The sequence below is a fragment of the Halichoerus grypus genome, chromosome 1, assembly GCF_964656455.1.
Source record: "Halichoerus grypus chromosome 1, mHalGry1.hap1.1, whole genome shotgun sequence".
NCBI lineage: Eukaryota > Metazoa > Chordata > Mammalia > Carnivora > Phocidae > Halichoerus > Halichoerus grypus.
The window spans coordinates 64,769,961-64,790,168 of record NC_135712.1 but is presented as its reverse complement, the minus strand read 5'-3'; the positions used below and the strand labels follow the sequence as shown (position 1 = coordinate 64,790,168).

At 45.5% G+C, this 20,208-nt stretch overlaps 1 protein-coding gene and 1 long non-coding RNA gene across 2 annotated transcripts in view; both read left to right on the top strand.

The window, feature by feature from the left end:
- Positions 1-20,208, top strand: part of FSTL1 (follistatin like 1) — a 52,127-nt gene that overhangs the window by 13,324 nt on the left and 18,595 nt on the right. Inside the window, exon 3 of the mRNA XM_078066460.1 lies at positions 20,056-20,160. Within this exon, the coding sequence (XP_077922586.1) occupies positions 20,056-20,160 (105 nt within the window). The remainder of the gene's footprint in view (positions 1-20,055; positions 20,161-20,208) is intronic.
- Positions 2,799-4,103, top strand: LOC144379840 (uncharacterized). Its single transcript, XR_013443303.1, has 2 exons — positions 2,799-2,916; positions 3,612-4,103. It is a non-coding gene; the product is annotated as an uncharacterized LOC144379840 (long non-coding RNA).

Genomic DNA, 20,208 nt, shown 5'->3' with positions numbered 1-20,208 from the left:
GTGACATATTTGCAACAGAGAAAAATAAAATAGATAAAGAACTCAACAACAGTCAGAAAAATTTCTGGTGATTCTCATGGGGATACCTGGCTCATCTAAAGCTTAGTAAGAAATTGATAAATGTGTGGAGTTTCTGTTAGAGCAGCTAAAAGCTATTGAACTGAGTGCAGACTCAGACATACCTGAGTTCCCTTCGTGGCCATGGTCCTTATCAGGAGGACCCAGGTAGGATTTCTGGGGTGGCCCGCCTCAGCTCACAAAAACCTGCTTTGGGATGCAGGCAGATGTCACAAATGCTCAGAATGCTCAGCTTCACTCCTCCAAGGGCGGCCTTATCCGTGGGTCTTCACTATATGCTATAATTACAATAACTATAGTTGATTGGGGGCAGGCTGAGGTCTATGTCAGAAGCGGGAAATTCAGCTGGCTTCCCCTCGGAGTCCTAAGAATCGTTCAGGAATGTGTCCATTTGTGCTTTGTTCCCCCACCCCTCTAGTCTTCTATCCTTGGCATTTTCTGTTTTCTTTCCTTTCTTATCCTGTGTGGCCTTAGCCTTGCCAACAGCCACATGCAGAGAAGCAGACTTCCTGGCTTAGCTATTTATTTTAAGGGTAAAGCCTTCTACTTTGTGCATTAATTGGTGTCTGCATCATGTTCAACAGAAGCATGATTTTCTGCATGGCACGAAGGGCTGCCTAATGGTCAAAGAAAACCCCCTCCTTCAGGTGTGAGTTCATTAGGGGTTTCTCAACTTCCTTTCTTGAGGGGATGGGACTAGAAGGGAGAATAGCATTGGGAAGTGTTCTGAGTAAAGAGGCCAGACACTGAAGTCTTTGCTAAATGTTGGGTATAATAAATTCAGTACTCACACTGCAGACTTATTTTCCTAAACTACTTGTGGGCCATATTGCTTAAGAACAAGTACCAAGTTAATAACTTTATCTCTGAGAGATACAACTGGGCCCCTGTCTTTGTGTTTTTCTTTGTTTTCTGCAAAAGTACATGTATGGGTAATGAGACTTACTGTAGGGATTATTTCATAATGTACAAAAATATCAAATCACTATGATGTACACCTGAAACTAATAATATGTGAATTATACTTCAATAAAAAAAACTAAAGAAAAAAGCATGTACAATACAACCTGGATAATAAGAAACTATAAAAGTTGTTTTTATGTGTGTTCATCACATGCCCTATGTAGGCATTCCCTTTGCTTAGACAAAAATAAGGAAACCATGAAGATGTGAAATCCTCTAAGAACAGCCAATGCTGGGGATTGTTAATCCCACTGTGTTGGTCATTTTACAGCTAGGTCATTGCATTTTCCCACTAATTTCTCTTTACACGTTTGATCAAATAGAAGGCTGTTCATTTCCTGCTTAAGTTGCATCATTGAATTGCTGGTGGATTCGAGTGAGCTTCGATCTTCCCCAGTGGCTATATTTCAGTTGGTGATTGGGTTATTTTTCTAGGTAATGCTACGAGTATTTCACCCTGTGTAAAGTAAATAGCATTGTCATTTAGTAACCGTAATGACTCATGTTACAGTAGCCAGGAATGTAAAGACCTCCCCATTCCTCAGTGATCTATTGTTTAACTCCAGGAAAAGTCTTCTCTCTGCTGTGGTTGGTGAAATGAGAGAGAGAGAGAGAGAGAGAGAGAGAGAGAGTGTGTGTGTGTGTGTGTGTGTGTGTGTGTGTGTGTTTGTCTGTCTTCCAGATAGCTGAGGGTTATTATGGGGCAAGGGGAGAGAGAGAGAGACAGACTCCCCGCTGAGTAGGGAGCCCAACGTGGGCTTGATCCCAGGACCCCGAGATCATGACCTGAGCCAAAGGCATACGCTTAACTGAATGAGCCACCCAAGCACCCCCCAATCTGAGGGTTTAGATGTGACAGCCATATTCTGAAAGCCATGACATTTTCTTTGAGAGAGAAACAGAAAGTAGGGAATTCTAAGCCCAAGGATGTTCAAAGCATGTGAACTGCCCCCAAATGGTTCTTGTCTTAGAAATAAGTGGAATAAATAGGAAGAAGGAAACTAGTGAAGAGGAGGCGTGAAGGAAGAGGGAGGCAGTGATGAGAGTGAGAAATTCTCACTCTTAATTGTAGTGGGGTAAGTAAATGAAGATGGGGCGATAAAGTGAAGAATTTCTGGTCTTTATATTAAGCGCTGCATGAGGAAATACTGTGAATGAACACTGCTGATCTATATGATCAGAGGAGATAATGTCTGCTTTTGCTAAGTGAACACATGGTCCGTAAAGCAAAACTCACAAGAACAAATGATAACATAAAAGCTATAAATTAAAACGGCACCTGTATATAGTGTGTATAGCGAGGGAGATATTGATATACAGTACCTTCCACAAGGTAAGTGCTCAGTAAATAGGAGCTGCTCTTCTTAATTTTGCTTGAATTCCAGGGGACAGTCAGACTACAGGGAGAGACATACAGAGCCTAGACCCGTGTTTCTCAAAGTATAGTGAGTGATGTTAATCTATGTGCTAGGTTAAGTGGTTCTTTAGTTGCAGGACTTTTTAGAACTTGACAACGTTCATGTACATCATTTATTCTCTTTTCTAGGAGGAGAGTATTATAAGCAGTGTTTCCCAGACATTTCACCATAGGGCACCATTTCCAAAAATACTATAAATACTTGAATGCTGTGTTCCATGGAACAATTGGGAACTCGGATCAGTTCTGGACAGATTTTCATAAGCAGAGTCTATTTACATCTGACACCAGGTCTTAGCGGGCTTGCTGAACTCACTTCCTAAACTAATGCAGGTTTATCGAGAAAGCATGGGACTTATCTGGACCCCAGGGCCAGTCTGAGGGAAGATCCTTCCAGAAGTGACTCCATACTGGACCATTGGCATGGCCATATCCATACCTACAAAGAACTGGCTGAGGTATTTCTTGGTTATCAACTCAAAGTACCCAGGAATCTTCTTTTGGTGTTTTCACTCTTCCTATCCATTCCCAGTCCATCAGCAAGTCCTGTTGGCTCTATTGTCAGAATATATTGCCTCCCCTTTGACTGTTCTCAGTCTCCATCGCCACCGCCCTAGACTAAGCCGCCATCATTTTGCACTGGACGATTGCAGTAGCCTCTTAGCTGCTCACCCCTTTGTCCTTCTTGCCTCTCTCCATCTAATTCTCTACACAGCAGCCTGAGTAATCTTTGTAAAACACATGTCTGATCACATCACTCTCCTCCAGTGTTTCCCAGTTCATTAAGAATAAAATACAAAGTTCTTACCAGTGTGTACAAGGTCCTACATGCTCCATGCCTTGCCTGCTTTTCCCAGCTAACCTCTCACTGCTCTCCCTGCTAGACCCTATGTCACAGCCACACTAGCCTTTTTCTGTTCCGGGAACATAACAACTTCTGCCCTGTGGCACAACTTTTGCATTTTTCTTCTGGCTGTCTGAACTGCTCCTTTCATCCTTAGGTCTCAGCTCAAGAGAGCATTCCCTCATCCAATCTAAGTGGTGTCCCCTCTCCCAGATTTCTCTGTCAAATATATGCTCTGTTCTTCTAAATGTACATCACAATCTGAAATGATCTTGTTAATTGTGTTTGTTTTCACTCTCCTCTCTCTAGAATATGTACTTCTTCAAGATGTGGTCCTTCTCTGTCTCATTCATCAATGAATCCCCAGCACCTAGAACTGAGCTTAGCATATACTAGGTGCTCAGTAAATATTTGTTGAATTGGTCCACCGGTCAAATGGGTTAATTAATGAATCCAAATGTCTCATATGTAATATGAGGAGATGCACAGTATCCTGCCTATAATCTCTGGTCTCTATGTCAGATTCTGCAAGTATTTGTGTACCTGGGAAGATGGTTGACAGCATTTGCCCATCAACACTTTGTTTAACCTTGGACATGGTAGTAATGCTGGGCTTGCTTAGTCTGACAGCTGGATTCTGACTCTCTCAGCTCCAGGTGAAGTTGGAATTTAAGCAGAGGCTTACTAAATAGTAAATATTTTTATTCTTTCCTTCCATGAACAGCAATTCTGATTTAACTGGGCATCATTCCCAGAGTGAGCTAATATCCCAAGGAATATAAAATAAAGCATTAAATTAAATTCTGTTGTTGGTGATTCTTTGCCCCAGAGCCTCTGGTCACTTTGTCTTCTGACATCACCATTTACTGAGACCTTTATTTTGGGGGATCCTTTCTGCTCTTGCTCTGTCTCCTGTTCATTCGAATGGCAACTCTGATGTCCCCAGTATGGGCAAAACAATGTCACTGGATTTGCACGTTAGATCTCAGAGGTATCTTTTATCCTGGGGGAGGTTCCACCAATGGCCCAGTGATCAGCAGTGGGTGGGGTCTTAAGGAGCAGACATCCCTACTTACCTGCAGCCTTATTTTCTAAACTCCCTTACTGTTGACCCATAGACCAGTTTGTTGACTTCCATAGCATGTTGCTCCACTTTTCAGTGGAGTCAAGGTAACCAAAAGCAGTTAAATATGTGGCATTTCTCTAGCGTTTAATCAGTCAAAGAACAGAGCTTTGAGAATTAAACAGCTACATGATACTAAGGAAGTGTTTTTACTGCAAATGATAATCTGTAGCAACTAAGCTGGTAGGTTTTTGTGTAGAGTTTCTAATGTAGTCCTTGGGGGAAACAAATTGAACAGAGAAAGAGGTCTTTGTGCATTGTTGGTACAGTTTGAAGGTCTCAGAGGATTTTAATCTTTGCAAAAATAGGGAGTTCTGCTACTACAGTGGAGCAGAATACCTGGAAGTCTCTCATTGGTGGGTCTCCTGACTCAGATAAGGCCGATTGGCCAGCCTGAGTAGGTTTTACAGCCTCCCCCCGCCCCCCCCCCCGTCCCCCCCTTCCCCCCACCGTGACTTCCCAACTGCTCCAAGGAAAGAATGCAAGGCTGGAATGTCTCAAGAAGAATAGAATGTGCATATTTTCATTGACTTTAATCTCAAGGTACTAAAATTGTGTGTGTGTGTGTGTGTGTGTGTGTGTGTAATATTATTGAAAGTTGGCAGCAAAAGAGTGTAGCAGTTGAGCCAAGAAACAGAAAAAAAAGTTTTGAGAAATATCCACTACATTGCCAAATTTGTCCATGGACTTTTTTGCAAAAAAAGTAAAAGTATTTAAATAGTTAAAGGAAGCTTCAAAATAAGTAGTTTAATTAGCCCCTTATTGCTTTATGAGATAAGCCATACAAAGTACTAAAGGAGGTGGCACCTATTTTATCTTATGGAGGAGACTAGAAGGGTGACTTGTCCACAGGCATTAAAAGCAGAGCCAGAATTAGGCTTAAGTGCCCAGGACACCTGCCTGTGTTGAAAGGACTAGATATTCATTACATCAGTATCCTGGTCCATGCAGCCCAGCATGCTGCCTTACCGAGGTGTTCAAATATCTGTTGACTTCAATTATATACACCCCTTACAAGACATTCCTAGTTAAAGAAAGTCTTATTCTTTCTACCTAAACTCTCTTCCTCAATTCAGCCCTCAGTAATATGTCAGCACCCAGAACGTATTAGAGCTGGGCTGTTCAGTAGGAAAAGCCACGAGCCACCGGTGCATATTGAGCTCTTGCAGTGTGGCTAGTCTCATTAAGATGTGCTGTACGTGAAAAATGCATGCCAGGTATCAAACACTTACTATGAACAAAAGCATGTAAAACGTCTCACTAATGCTATTGGTTAAAAGCTGAAATGGTAATATTTTGGCTATATTGGCTTATGTAAAACAAATTATTAAAATTATTGTTTCTTTTGACTTTCTAAAATTTGACCAGAAATTTTCAAATCCTCTGTGCGACTGATATTATATTGCTATTGGACAGTGCTGCTCTAGACTCTTGTCACTTAACCACAAATCACACTGAGCTACACATTGTCTTGAGTTTTTGCTTATTAGATTGTGTTGGTATTTAAAATTCCATGTATTGGGGTGCCTGGGTGGCTAATTGAGTTAAGTGATGGACTCTTGATTTTGGCTCAGGTCGTGATCTCAGGGCTGTGAGATCAAGCCCTGCATCAGGCTCCATGCTGGGTATGGAGCCTGCTTGGGATTCTCTCTCTCCCTCTCCCTCTCCCACCCCCTCTCTCCCTCTCAATAGATAAACAAACAAACAAATAAATAAATGCATAAAATTCCATGTATTTGTACCCCATCTCCTCAACTCCTCAACTAAACTGTCAGCAGCTTAGGGACATGGACTGTGCTTTATCCTTCCTTGAGTCCCCAGCATCCAACTTGATGTTTGGTATTCTGGTGCTCAACTACTTGCTCGGAAATAGGTTTTGTCCATTCTACTTTGGACAGTGATAAGGAAATGCAGATTCATTTGTGCCTGCAATGTTGTTTGTTTGTTTGTTTTCCCAAAGGGATTGATTTTATCAAGTTCTTAATTTGTTCCAGAAAGGTTAATGTTTCTCGAAATTGGACTATTAAAATGCAGGGGACCTGCAGTGGGTGTCAGGACTTCCCAGCATACACGCTTAGCAGAGAGCAATGGTGTTAATTGATGCTTACAGGTTGTAAGGAGCCCTTTACTGCCACCCAAAAATCTTGGGGAAGCTACACATTAAGTTCAGAGTTTTGCACCCCAGTATCTAGAACCTGTCTGCATTTAGGTGCAGGTAAATAAGGCAAGTTGGCCCCAGTGGTTCCCAGCCTTGAGCCAGGGTTGAGAGAAGAGGGCCATTACTAGTCACGGTTGTCAAGGAACTGCCAGGAACTTTTATCAAATGGCTGTGATTCCCACAGTCTCTGAGAAAATACTAGGGGATGCACCCTGGGTGGGCCTTACCCTCTGAACATCCCACAGTTCTGTAACAGAGCTTGTGGCTGAACCACATTCTCATAATTTCTGGGCTGGTTATGTTGTGCCTAAAATACAGTCATTTCTGCTGGTTCCCTGGGAGAGTCTAGCCTTTCCCTGGGTTTTGTGACCACAGAATCCCTGAGCCACTGTTTTTGGTTCAGTTGTTAAGGAATGTGTAAGAATGTACACCTGGAAACCTCCACTCATCACGGGCAGATTTATTAGGTCTCTCTGCTGTGGAATGATCCCACTCTATTGACCACATTATTGCCATAAATCCATAGAGAATCATCCCTCTTTGGCAACAATGTGTGAAATGAATGTTTCTCTCTTTAGAGAAGCAGTTGGAAGGATTTGTAATGACCGAGATTTTGAAGGAAAGTGGTCCCGTCTGCCCAGGTTCCCCAGTTTTGCAACAGCAGAACCCCATGAATATCCTCATGTGGCAATTGAATCAAAGAGATTAAGGCAGTTCATGCCCGGAGTAGTACTTTCTTTGAGTTTCTCATCTTTCCTAGGTTATGCTCTAGGAAAATCCAGTCCCAAAATCCATAGCTGGGTTTCTGGGGGCTCATAGACACCAGGTTAGAATTTCCACTCCGTAAAATAAAAGTAGTAATTTTCCCCTTAGGTAACCTGTTAATTGAGGTGACCAGATGTCACAGTCTATGCCTGTTGTCCAAGTATATCTATTTTAAAGGTCCCCTTTTACTTTCAAAATGTTCCAGTTTGGCTGATAAAATGCATGGCTGCCTACTAAGAGCAGACATTCCCCTGCTCAAGCTCACATACCCCCTACTTGTCCTAGAGTGCCCATCCAGCATCCGCCTCATAGAGGAACTGGGCTCCAGAGTGATATGTAAATTAAGCTTGCAGCTTCCCCTCGTGATCCCCACACTCAGATCTAGAAAGCCCCTGGGACCAGAGACTGCCCAGAGAACAATGTCTCCTGAACGAACTCTCCTAAGATTTGACTTCTCCTTAATTCCTGCCTTTGGATGCCATCTGAAGGGAGTGTTTCATCTGCATTTGGAGTTGCTCTGAGTGCCTATCTGGGGCATAGGAAGTGGGGATGAGGAGGAATTGGCGAGGGAGGGTCCCCAAGAGTGTAGGACCGGGCCGGGGAGGGGGGGAAGAAGCCTTGTCTGTGGCGCCTGAGGATGATGAACACCACCTGCCTCTGGCATTTCCTTGGAAGACTGTATTCCTCGGACTGCAGGTTCTCCTGGCCGACCATTGCCATGGCAACACAGTGTCTTAAGAACCTCTAATTACATCTGTCTACTTCTCCTAGAACCATACAGAGCCACACATATGGTGACTTCATTTAGTGTGGAGTTTCTTGCTGCGTTTTAACCCCTTATGCATGCCACAGGCTGGAGAATAATTGCTAGGATGCTAGAACCTTGTTAGCTTTGCAGCCACACTGCCCCCGGAGTACCAGGGCTTTGTCTGTGTTTTTAAAGTAGAGACTCACACTGTTATGCTCTGCTGGGTCTCTGGGGTCTCTCTGCTCCACTTTGTTCCAGTCAACCTTCACCTCCCTGCTATCTTGCCCCCTTGCCCCCTCCATCTGTCACATGGTCTCAGCTCTTGGTTGGACATTACAGGCCCTTTCAAGATGCCCAGCACCCCGGCAAATAAAATGCTTGGGCACAGCGGAGGCCTAGCCCTTCCCTGGCCACTCCCATTTCAGTGAATTCCACCCCACAGTAAGGTCAGCCTAGTAGATGAGCCAGAAGGGAGTGCTTGGAGACCCCCAGAACCTTCTGCACATGGGGGAGGGGTAGAATAAGGCAATGGCAATTTGTTCTTTCTCATGTCTAGGCAGACTGACCATCTTGCTCCCTAGTACCGCAGGACAATGTAGGAGCAGGGTTCCTGAGAAGAGTTAACACAAAACAGCTACCTTGGGTAATAGGCCCATTTTCACAATTTCTCTTGGCCCTTCTTGCTTATCTTTGTCTCTCTCTACTTTTCCGTTGTATAGGTCACCAAGGTGGCAGGCTGCTCTTTGGCGACCTCCACCCTACACTTTGAAGTCCCACCCAATTTTGTCTCCCTGCGAGGTACCCTGCATTCCCACATTGCCTCCTCTTCCATCCTTTTCCCTTTTCCCATTCTCATTCCCTCATCATGTCTGCAAGATTATACATTAATTGTGGACAAAGGAAATGACTGAAAGCCATTTCCATCCCCCATTGCTCTCCTATCCACCTCACCCCCCCACACACACACACCCCCCAGTGTCTTTCTGTGGGTCAAAGACAGTCTCTCATTAGGGAAATTACAGGCTGAATATTTATGGCCTGGTGGAGAAGGGAGGGGTCTTTAGGCTATTCCCACCTCCCGCTCCAAAAAAACCTGATCCTGAAAGGAGGCAGCCCCAGGAGAGGAATTGGCCCAGGGGGCTGTCTTTCTGCCCCTGCTCTAGGTCCTTAGGGCAGTGTGGCTCAGCTGCTCTTGGATACTTTGAACAAAGGTTGATGGTTGGCGCAGCAACTGTGCCTGGACCTAGGAAAGACTTTAGAACACAGACTTTAAAGCCTTGTCCTCTAGGAACTTACAGTTCATCTGGGAAGACAAAGTCTGCATAATCAATTACATTTTTAAAAAAGTGATCAAATGAGTTTGTACAGAGAAGAATGAAAGTTTAGAGATGGAAGGAGGAGCTCATAACACTCAAGAGGAAAAGGTCACTGAGGATGGAGTTGTGTAACTTGAGCCGATCCTTGAAGGACCGGAAGAATTTGTGTAATTCAGACAATAAATTAGACTTCCCAGATGGTGACATTGTTTTTTTAGCTGGTCTTGTGGGACATTCTCTGCCCATTTTAAAGTTAAAAAAGCATCTAACAATACTTCACGGTGTTGACATTTTCAAAGGGTAATGAGTTTTCATTTCAAAATGTAGGACCTCAGGAGCCCTGTACCCTTTATTTTAGTCTGCTGCAGTTACCTGCTCTACTCACAGATACCTCCTGAAGCTCCCCGTAGCCAGGGGACCTTAGAAGTGAGGTTTCCTGGAGGTGAGGAGGTCAAGGATCTTGAGGCCACATAAACAATGAAATCACGCAGGACACAGGAAGAAGACTGAGTCACCCCAAAGACCTTGTTAAATACGGCCAAGTCGATGGCAGTAGATGACAGTCTCAGGCATCTGGATCAGTGCCAGGTCAGGTGAACCACCTTGGGGAACAGTGGGTTCACTTTCAGTTTGAGGGGGAGCCATATGCAAATTGGGATTATGGAAAGGAGCTGCATACATGGGGACTATTCTCCAGCTTGGGGAAGGTACCCACGTTCTCTGCGCACTGGATTTCTTCCCTAGTATGTGATATCAGGAACTACCCAGAGTCTACCTAAATTCAGTAGAGCCCAGGGCAAAAGGGGTGGAGAGAACTTGCAGCTCTTAGCCTGTATCCATCTCTTAGGCCTTCCACCAAAGCAGGAATAAATCCTACATTCCACTCAGAAGTTCAAAGAATGTGAATCGTGTTTGGTTCAGTGCTTGGGGAAGCTTGGGGAGGTGGAGGGTTGGCTTGGGATGGAGTGCTGGCGATGTGTGGGGATGTTGGTCTGATGTGCCTGGCACTACAGGGGACATTTCCAGAACGTTTTCTCAGAGGTCTCCTATAGCTGCCCTAGAGCTCTCCCTCCCTTAGTGGAGGGTACTGGGATTTAGGTGTATGGGTTTTTTTGGTTTTTTTTTTTTTAACTTTTAATCAACCATTTGCCTTGAACTACATGTGGAAATAATTAGAGCATGGATGCTGAGTAAATGTGAGCCCTGGCAGTCCCAGACATACTTCAGTGACAGGTTCTTGGCAGGAATGAAGAATTGTGAATCTCATGTGAATTTCCTTTAGCCATTCTCTCCCTTTTCTTCTTGCAAGGCAAACACAAATAGAATAAAAGTGTCATTAATGGCATTCAAAGGGAGTAGAGGGTTCCAACCAGTCCACCAAGAGTGAAATCAGGCCACTTAATTGGGGTCCCATTACTGCTCCTCTGATTTCCTGTCATGACCCAGGAGGGAATGAAAAAGCATTGCTTACAAAAATTCTTTGACTACAAAAGCCAACTTTAATTCTACCACCAAAACTCAGCAGAAACCTGAAACACTCACAGAAGGCTCTATACATACCCAGTCTGTAGTTTGGGCGTCTAGGTGAACTTCCTTGGGAGATTAAAGTTTGATACTCAGGAACATCTGAAATGGCAAATGTCTGTGCTTTCTGGTTAAGGGAATCTTAACAGTTTAAGGGACCTCGGCATCATCTACAATTCTTTCCTTTTATAGATGGGGAAGCGGAGGCCCAGAGGAGTCGGGCACCTTCCCCTAAGTCACACAGTGTTGGAGGCAGAGAGAGATACGTCCAGCGCCTCTCTCCAGGTTCCTGTATCAGTTTTCCTTACATAGGACCTCACCGCCTCTGTCTGGTCTGGCTTTTGGTTCAGGTTTCGGCAGAGGTTTAAAAAAAAATTTTTTTTTTTTTTGCTGTTTCATCCCAACATTTGCCAAATCATTTCTCATACAATGGCATTCATCATCCATTCCTTGGAGCTCTCTAGACGTCCTGATTTTGCTCCCAGTTTTCTCCATGTGCCTGCCCTGCTTTCTTGGCTGCTTTGCCCTGAGAGTCCTTGTAACAGTCGTGCAGACTGTTCACTGCTTGAGGAGGTGAAGGGGGCTGAAATCCAACCTGCACTGCTTGCTGAGCCCTGTAACCTGGTCCGGGGTCACATCTGCCTAGAGGGGAAGGCACCTTTGCTGGCTTGCAGAAAGCCCCCAGGTGGTCTGCTGGCAGCCTCTTCTTCCTGCTCCTTGGCCACCCTCAGCCCTCCATTCCCACCCTTGCTTCCTGAGCTCATTTGTTCCCTTGACCCCGTTTCTCACTCCGACATGGATCATGTCCAGACGTGCTTCTCTAGGCCTTTATTTTCAACTGTCGGTGGGATGTTGTACTGTCCCCTCAGACTTAAGTCCGTTACTGACTCATCATCGCCGACCTCTCCCCCACTCGGCCTCTGCCTGGTCTCTGACTCTGGAAGACACACCGCCGACCTTCAGGCTCTCAAAGCCAAAGATCTTGGCAGTTCCCTGGATTCTCACTTTCCTCTCTTCTATCTGTTTGTTGCCAGATCTTATTCTTTAGATAAAGAATTTTCTCCTGAATTCCCTCCTTTCTCTGTATCCATGCCACCACCATACATGAGACTTTCATCATCCCAGGCACTTTCTACCCAGTTTCCTTGTGCCCCCAGTTCCACCTCACCCACTTCTTCCCATGTACCACTGCCGAACTGGTCTTGAGACCCTCCTGCTCAAAAACCTACAGTTTTTCCATCCAGATCCTACCATTTTTTAGGGCTTAGCTCATGTCCCCTCTCATCCATGAAGTCCCATCTCCTGGAGTCAGCAGCCCCCTCTACTCAGGACTGCACTGATCTGCATTTGTGAGTTTCATCGCCCCGACGAGGTTGGAGACTCCTGAGAAGGTAGAGGCCACATACTGTCCTCCTTTCAGGTTTATTACATGAAACTTGCATCACACTAGTCACGGCTGTTATCATTCGTGATTTTTTTATAGGCATTTATCAAATATGCTCTCTAGTGGATTTTAATTCCTTGCCCTGGCTTTTACTGAAGAAGACTGTAGGACTATCCATACCCCCTACATTGTCCTTTAAAGTGGACAAATCATAGGTAGATGGTTGGAGAATGGAAAATGAATACCATGATCAAACCTAACAGACTAATTCAGGGCAAAAAGTGGTTTGGCTTAAAAGGTCCTACCAAGGAATTCTAAAGAAACTGAAGGGTACAATTGTACAACTAGGGGCCTTACCAAAAGCACTTCCTAGGAAGACTGACAGGATATCTTGGAAACTCCCAGGGATCACTGTGCGAACTATAGACAGATACTAGGGAACCTGGTAAACCCTGTCAGCGTGGTTTCACTGATGTGCCTAAGTTGGGGAGACAGCGTGGCACTCCACAGGGACACCAAGTGCATCACTGTGACCCATGCTCTGAGGGCATGAGAGCAGAAGCGCCCTCCCGGGGTGCTGGAGTCAGAACCTCCTCACTGCCAACAGGGATGAAACCAGACCTCATAGACCTGTGTGCAATTTTTCTCAGTCCTGGGTGAAAGGGCCTAACGTATTTTCAACTCTGTGTTTACTAAATGCTGCTATACTTATACTATGACTAGCCAAGGCCCTCACAGAAAACTGAGCTTAGCCTTATATAGAAACGAAGCATCTAGTCTGCCATGCTGGGGCTGGGCCACTTCAAGAAAGACCTAAGTATATGGAGTGGGAAGCATTCCAGAGATGGTGAATGTGCAGCTGGGAAAGTGAGGGGGCTTCCCTATGAAGGTGGCAGTTTAGATCCTTCAGTCTGACAAGGCAAACACAGAGAATGTGACAGAATCCGTAAGACGATGGTTACGGTAAACAGCCTTGTCCCATTGGAAATTTGAAAGTAGTAATTTCTGGACACACAATACATTATCATGTAATGAGAAGAAAATGTCAGGAACATGTTAATCCCATAAGCTGTGATAGAAGCTAAACATAGAAATTATATAAAGGAGACTCCTGGGTGGCTCAGTTGGTTAAGCCTCTGCCTTCGGCTCAGGTCAGGATCCCAGGGTCCTGGGATCGAGCCCTGCATCGGGCTCCCTGCTCAGCGGGGAGTCTGCTTCTCCCTCTGCCCCTCTCCCTACCACTTGTGCTTGCGTACTCTCTCTCTCTGACAAATAAATAAAATCTTTTTTAAAAAAGAAATTAATACAAAGGAGAATTAGGTAGTTCTTAAATCCATAATAGATTTTTGATTTTTTTTTTTTTTTTTTTTTTTTTTTTTTTAAAGATTTTATTTATTTATTTGACAGAGAGAGACACAGCGAGAGCAGGAACACAAGCAGGGGGAGTGGGAGAGGAGAAGCAGGCTTCCTGCCGAGCAGGGAGCCCGATGCGGGACTCGATCCCAGGACCCTGGGATCATGACCTGAGCCGAAGGCAGACGCTTAACGACTGAGCCACCCAGGCGCCCAGATTTTTGATTTTTTTTATCTTAAAGCTAATCCTCTTGGGGTGATGCATCCCTTATTTTGATGTCATGAAAGCCAGCCACACATTCCCCCAAACATCCTGAGTGCCACTGTCACTGGTCGCTGACATTGACACTAACTTGAATTCCTCCCCCCCACAGTGAAATTTAATGTAAAAAACATTTATTGCAGATTTTCTCAGGCAGGGCACTGTGGTGGGTGTGTCAGAAGCCAAAATGTGCAGGCACTTGGAGTTCACTTCAGATAAGCTATATGTGTATAAATATTAAAGAGGGCTCTAATAGACTAAAGGTCCCAAAGCCTTCTTGCTTATGAAGAAAATAATAGGGTAGGTGGAGAGTCAGATTTATTGTGAGCTAATTAAGCTTTAGTTTCAGACCTTACAAGGCCAATTTTGCAGTCATAATCATGTATTCTTTTTCTCAGGGAGGGCCCCTCAAATCGTTTAAGCTTCAGGGTCCATCGGACCTGGATGTGGCCGTGGTGCATTCACCTTGAGGTGAGGGACTGGTTGTGAGCACATCTAGGGAGGCCCACCGTCCCCGCAGATGCAGAGGCTCCTGTCACGTGCTTCAGAACAGCTGCTAGAAATCGCCTTCCACCTCTTTCCTTAGCGCAGGTGGGATGCAGCAAGATATTCCTTTTCAGAGCAAAAGAATTGGAGAAACTTGAACAAGGTCACACGGCGCTCCAGCTAGATCTCAAGGTCTGGAAGAGGCTTGGCACTCTCAAGCCTGTGCTACTGGGTTCCAGGCCAGAATGCCGCCTGAGAGCTGCCAGCGTCCCACCCTGGGCCCCACCCAGGCCTCCCCCGGCTCTCCCCAGTTCTGTGAATTCCTTTGTCCCAAGCTCCAGCGTGCTCAGCGTATCTGAGGGGCCCTGGTGTTCCTGTGAAGTTTCCATGACTAATTCTGGCAAAGCAAGGAGGGCCTTTCTCATGTCAACAAAGCCGCTTGTCACAAAATAGTGCCCAGTGGAGCCAAAATTCCACCTTGGCATAAGTAAGGCTGTTTTGTTTTGTTTTTTTTAAAAGAAAGTTGGGAAGGAGGAAAAGGATGGAGGGTACAGAGCCGACCCAGTTCACTTTAGTGAAATGATGATATATTAAGCTGACAGTTTTATGGCTTTGCTTATAAGCTCCCTCCCCTGCCAAAGCACACTGTTCTTCCAGAAATTGTTTGACTTTAGAAGACTTTTTTTTTAAACATTCAAAGTGTAGTTTGTGTTCAGACTTAATGCTGGTCGGCCTGGAGACTCAGACACACCATCACCTCTTCTGGTGGTTTTGCAAATAACTTGCTTTGCACTTTGTTTGCAGAGGATCTTTTTTAATTGCAAAACTAATTTATTTTTTTAGACCTTGGATCCACAGCAACACCTTTTCTAGCTTTGATTTGTAATGAGGCAAAGTAGTTTGTGGAAAGAGGGCTGGAATTAAAGTCTGGAGACCTTAGGCCAGGACCCAGCTCTGCAGCTGTGAGTGCTTGGACCAGTCATGTGTAGCTCTGAGCCTCAGTTTCTTCTTTTATCATTGGATGTTAAGTCTGGAAGTGCCTTAGAGGTAATCCCTGCCTGCTTATCCTATTAAATTAAAAATGATAGTGAAAATTACAGACTAATTGAAATTGCTGTACTAGTATAAAGTATTATTATCATGCAATGGCTAACAGTTGCTCAGGGAGAAAGTTTTTCCCCTAGTAAGAGTTAGCAATGTTCCCAGTCAGTCTTTTACCAAGGGGAGTTTGCATTGTGAAGTTTAACCATGAGACCAAAGCCCCAGAGCATGGTTTGCAATGTGTAATGAAAATGACATAGAAGCAGATCAGAGAGATGATGCAGAAAGTCAAAGCTGGAAACCCAATGTTTCTCCACTAGAAGCAAGTATTTTGTTGACTTTTATCAACATACCAGTGTCCACACTTCCAGAACATGCCCCCCTCCCCAACCCCATTCAGTTAATCACATTTTCACAGGTACCCTCAGACTTAGGGGTTTGTACACCTGTGACCTCCCACTCCTAGAGCAAATTCATATGCCAATGTGGTCATCTGTTCATAGATGAAATTCTCATATAGCCCTGGGACCTAATTCCTAAAAGAACTACCTTGCGCTCTGTGGCCTCTCCCTGTGCCAGCCCTCGTAGCTGTCCCCTCTGCCCACAGCTCCCTCCCTTGACTGTTCCCTGTAAGGGAATACTGAGGCTCCGGAGTCAGGTCCTGACTCTGCTCTCCCTCATTATGTGGCCTCTGTATGTCACAGAGCTTTTCTGACTCTCAAATTCCTCCCCATCTGTTTGATGGGACTAAAAATATGGAAACTTGTACAGACGTTGTGAGGACAGAGATAGCTGTGAAGAGCCGCACTCAGTTGTAGGGGCTCTAATTAATATAGGCACTGGACCCTAGGCCCTTGTGACCCCCACTAGATCGTGACCTTCCACCTGGCAGGTTCCCCTGTCTCCAGCCGCTCCCATCCAGGCTGCCCTGCACTTCGAGTCAGAATTTCTGAGGTGGAAGGGACCAGACACAAATTAATATTGCAAAGCACCACATTCTCCATGTCACCTGCTGTCCTGCCTCTTTTCCACCTCACTTGCCCCACCCCTCCCCACAAGGCAGCCACTGATTGCCCTGTCCCTGGAGCAGGAACATGTTTATACCATATGCATCTCCTCTCAAGATGTTCTTCTCCTGCACTCAGCAGAGGGGTAAGACCACTTACCATGCCAGAGAACTTTCTAGGAGCCTCAGGGGTGCTCCTGACATCCCGTTCCCCAAGAACATAGGGCTTGGAGAGGGGCTTTCCATGGTACAAAGAGGCCACCTCTAGGTAGAAAATTTTCATTGTTTTCCACGTGAAAGCACGCCTGTGAATGGGAAGAACTGGGGAGGTTGGAGGGCTTCAGGAAGATAGAGCATTCGTTCCCAAGTGGGCAAAAATCCCGTTCTTTGTACCTGCTGCCCGTGGCTGTGCGGTGCTCACCCACCTCCTGCCCCACAGCTCGCGGGCCGGGAGGGTGGAGCTGCGGGAGCCCAGGCAGCATCTCCGCATTGCGGTGTCGGGTTCTGCGAGACAAAGAGAGAGATTGCCACCTATCGACAGATGTGCCACCTGCAAAGGGGGATGCCTGTGTGACTAGCGCGGCCCCCCTTTCTCTCTGGTCTTAAACGGGGAAGGAGGCGGGTTGTTAGCCCTTGGTTTTTTCCATTCAGTCAGACATCCCGCTCTCAGTATTATCATTTCGGGGTAACAGAGGCTGGGTGGGGCCGTGACATCCGAGGTGGGAACAGCGCTCAGTGGGGAAATTGAATGAGAGGCAGTAACCACGGCAGCTCTCAGCTGTGGGGCAGGCACGCTGCTGCAGGCGGTGTATCTCCTTTCCTGCTCACACACCCCTCGCGGGGATGAGTGGTCCCATTTCTCACGTGAGGAAACTGAGGTCTAAAGAGAGTACCTTGCCCATGGCCATGGCAAGTAAGGAGCCGAGGTGGGATGTAGGAATCCAAATCTAGCTCTCCGTCGCACTTGGAAGCGCTTTATCACATTTGCTAGTTATGCAAATCACATCACTATCATAATCTCTTTAACCTTACATTTTCTCGCTATGAACGTAAATCAGACATAAAGGAACTGCTTTCCCTTTGTTTGGGTGGGATCTTAGCTCTGGCATGTTCTGGTTATTTAACCTCTAAGGCTCAGTTCCTTCATCTGTGAAATGGGGAATGTTATGATGTCTAACTCATGGTGTTATCCTAGGGCTTAAGTGAGATAACATATAATCCAAATCACCTAGAAGAGTGCCAGGTATTGATAAATGGGAACTTACTCATCTGCTGTCTGAAGGTCCAGGTTGGAATCCTAGCTCCTCTCAGTTTTAGCTTTGGGACCTTTGGGCAGGTCACTTGACCTTTCTGATCTTCAGTTCCCTCTCCTATAAAATGAGGTTAATAATAGACATGTCCTGGCAGGGTTGTTCATACAGTGAGATGAAATCATATGTGTGAAAACATTTTGTAAATTTGAACTGGACTGCTCAAATATGAGGCCTTATTTTTTAAATAAAGAGTTTCTGTTTCTTCAAATGATTTTGGAGAACTATTTCTGGAAAAATGGCTTGGGTTGAATTCAACCTGGAAGTAAATTCATTTTTATTATTCACTAAAAACAGTAACAGAAGGTAAAAGGAGCTGTGTGTGCGCCACAGGCTATTCTGCAGGAAGCTCTGCTTGCTTTTCAGTTTGTGATGCCCTTCCAAATACACCGTTTCATCTTCACAAGGCAGGGCTGGTATTTACCCCTATTTTACAGATGAGGAAACTGAGGTTCAAAGAATTAAAGTGACTAGTTACAGATGCACAGCCAAGTGGTAAAAGGTCTGCTGGTGGAGCTGTGTACTGGTGTCTTTTGAGCGTAGGCCTGTGTCGGGGCATGCCTTTTTATGAATTTATTTGTCTGTATCTCTTGGTTAAGAGTGTTGTTTCATGAAGGGGAGAGAAGGTGGTCTTATCTGAGATATTTTACACTGGTCAGCAATAGCCTTTTCCTCTTCCTTTTTAGAACTGCTTTCCCTTCCCAGGCACAGTGAGGAGGGCTCTGCCCGGAGAATATGCTTGATTTTATCTCCAGTCCTGGTTTAGGAAACAACAGCTCTCCAGTCATCCCAGCATTCTGGGAATTACTTCCTCTTTTCTTCCCTGCTTGCCAGCTTTATTGAATTCTCCTTAGCAACATCCAAAGAAGAATGGGTTTAGCAACAGCCTCTGAACCAATCAAATGTGAGCATGGCCTGAGTTTCTGGACCAATGGGATCCCTGCATGACCGGCAAGATGGCTGAGGAGAGACAATAATAACCTGGAGTTTGCAAAGCAGCCTCCAGGTGGCAGCAGACCAGCTGTATTGGGCACAACCCTCAGCTCTCAATATCTACTTTGTTTTTTGTTTTCTTTGACCTCTTCTTGGATATGAAACATTTACCGACTGGGAGAGTTTTAGTATTACAAGCTTTGTGGGTGTGAGTTGTCTGCATGACATGGTAGACATGGTCCGAAGGGTGGAATCTGAGGTCCCCCCTCTGTCTGTACTGACCCCACCACAGCTCCTGCCATCTTTGTTGGTTTTGTCAGTCAGTGCTACCCCAGTGGGCGGGGGCCGGGAGGCCTGTGGTGACTGCCTGCTCAGCAGTCAGACAGAGGCTGGAGGAATCACATTCTCCTTTGTTCAACCACCACTGCTGCTGGCCTGCGTGACAAATGAGGTGGGGCTGCTTTTTAGCCACCAATTAATGTGAGAGAAGGAGTGTGTCACCGACAGATTAGTGCCTACAGCCAGTCTCATTTCAGTGGCATAGACTGGGACCATTCCCTGCCTGCAGGTTCTGCTGAGCACGTCTGAACAAGAATGTCTGACCACAAGTGGTTTGAGGATAATTCTACTGTCTGTCGGGTGGTTTGGCCCTCTTGGTCTTGAAGCTAGGGGCAGATGTGGACAGGAGCTGAATAAGGCCATACTGAATCATAGCAAATCCGTGTTCCCGATGGTTTAGCTATCCTTCTTTTGCCTTTTGAAACACTACCCAGTGAGATTTTGGTCCTTCCGATATCCATATTTCTCTCACATGTCTCTATTTCTGTCTGGCTTATTCTTCTCATCCTTTAGGAGTTAGTTAAGGCATCCTATCTTCAGAAAGCCTCATTTGATTCTCACCCTCCTTCTCCCCTCCGGCTCCTGGTGTTCGTGTTGCTGCACCTCCGTGTTGCTTTCTATATCTCTATTTGGGAGCTTCCTCAGAGAGTCGCGGAGCTTCTTGAGGACAGAGTCTGCCTTTATAGCTCTTTACTGTAGTGTCGAAATATAAGGGGTGTTGAGTAACCATTTTTAAAAGAAAGGAAGCACATAAGAAAGAGTCTCTTGCTCTTTAAGAAACAATCTGAGGGACTCCGAGGTAGCCGGGCCTGGGCTGGAGCAGTGCTAGCAAGTCCGGGGCTGGCTCTTGGGGACGGCTTCTAGCTGTTTCAGGAACCTTCAACAACCATGAGCTGCAACTCCAGACCAAGACCTGAGTCTGGAAAGTAACTGTCACAACCATTGGCTTATGCCATGACAGGCTCTTCTCCGTGGTGATGTTTCCTTTATGATTTTGTGTTTTAGGAAGAACTCAGGAGCAAATCCAAGATCTGTGCCAATGTGTTTTGTGGAGCCGGCCGGGAATGTGCAGTCACGGAAAAGGGAGAGCCCACCTGCCTCTGCATTGAGGTAAGTCCTGAGGTCAGGAGCCAGAGGACAATAGCCAAGGCCAAATGG